General features: G+C 38.8%; 1 gene segment (V, D, J or C); it reads left to right on the plus strand.

Annotated features, from left to right (window-relative positions):
* Window positions 1-31: 31 nt before the first annotated feature.
* On the plus strand, window positions 32-343 carry LOC107579866 (Ig heavy chain V-I region HG3-like). The segment is given in 1 exon segment: window positions 32-343. A coding segment is annotated over 1 exon segment (312 nt).
* The last annotated feature ends 368 nt before the right edge of the window (window positions 344-711 follow it).

The raw sequence follows: 711 nt of genomic DNA on the forward strand, positions 1-711 counted from the left end.
CAATCTTTTCAATCTTCCTTTTAGGCACAAAATGTCAAAGTATGGACTCGGGAGTCCATTGAAAGTTGTGAAAAAGCCTGGAGAAACTCTGACTCTGTCCTGTAGAGGATCTGGGTCCAGCTTTGGCTGCTGTAGCATGCACTGGATCAGACAACAAGCTGGAAAACCACTTGTGTGGATGGGATGTGTTAATAGTGACAGCAGTGGCAATGACTACTCTGAATCCTTCAAAAGTCGAACTGAAATCATCAGAGATAATTCAAAGAGTATGGTGTATCTGAAACTATCAGGCCTGACAGCAGAAGACTCAGCCGTGTATTACTGTGCAAGAAACTCATTGTGACACAAAAGGGTTGTACGGCTGAACAAAAACCACACTGGCTCTTTTTTCTCTTGTTACTAGAAGTCAACAGGTGGCAGCAGAGAATAAAAAATCTGTAAAATATAGCCTGATGAGAATATGTTGTTAAATATGCAGTGAAGTTCACTATAAAAGCTAAAAATTTAAACAGCACAAAGGCATATCTGACTCCTTTAACACAACGTGTGTCTTTTGATGTTGATTTGTGGTAGAGGTCACATGTGTTACAGTGACAAACTAAAGACTTTAAGTTACCAGAGACTCTTACAGCAGCAAAATAACCCGTAAAACAGAATAATGACAGAATAATGAAAGAATATGACGATAAAGGAAACAACAGTGTCTTATTA

The sequence above is a fragment of the Sinocyclocheilus grahami genome, unplaced genomic scaffold (assembly GCF_001515645.1).
Source record: "Sinocyclocheilus grahami isolate Dianchi unplaced genomic scaffold, SAMN03320097.WGS_v1.1 scaffold20956.1, whole genome shotgun sequence".
Lineage (NCBI taxonomy): Eukaryota > Metazoa > Chordata > Actinopteri > Cypriniformes > Cyprinidae > Sinocyclocheilus > Sinocyclocheilus grahami.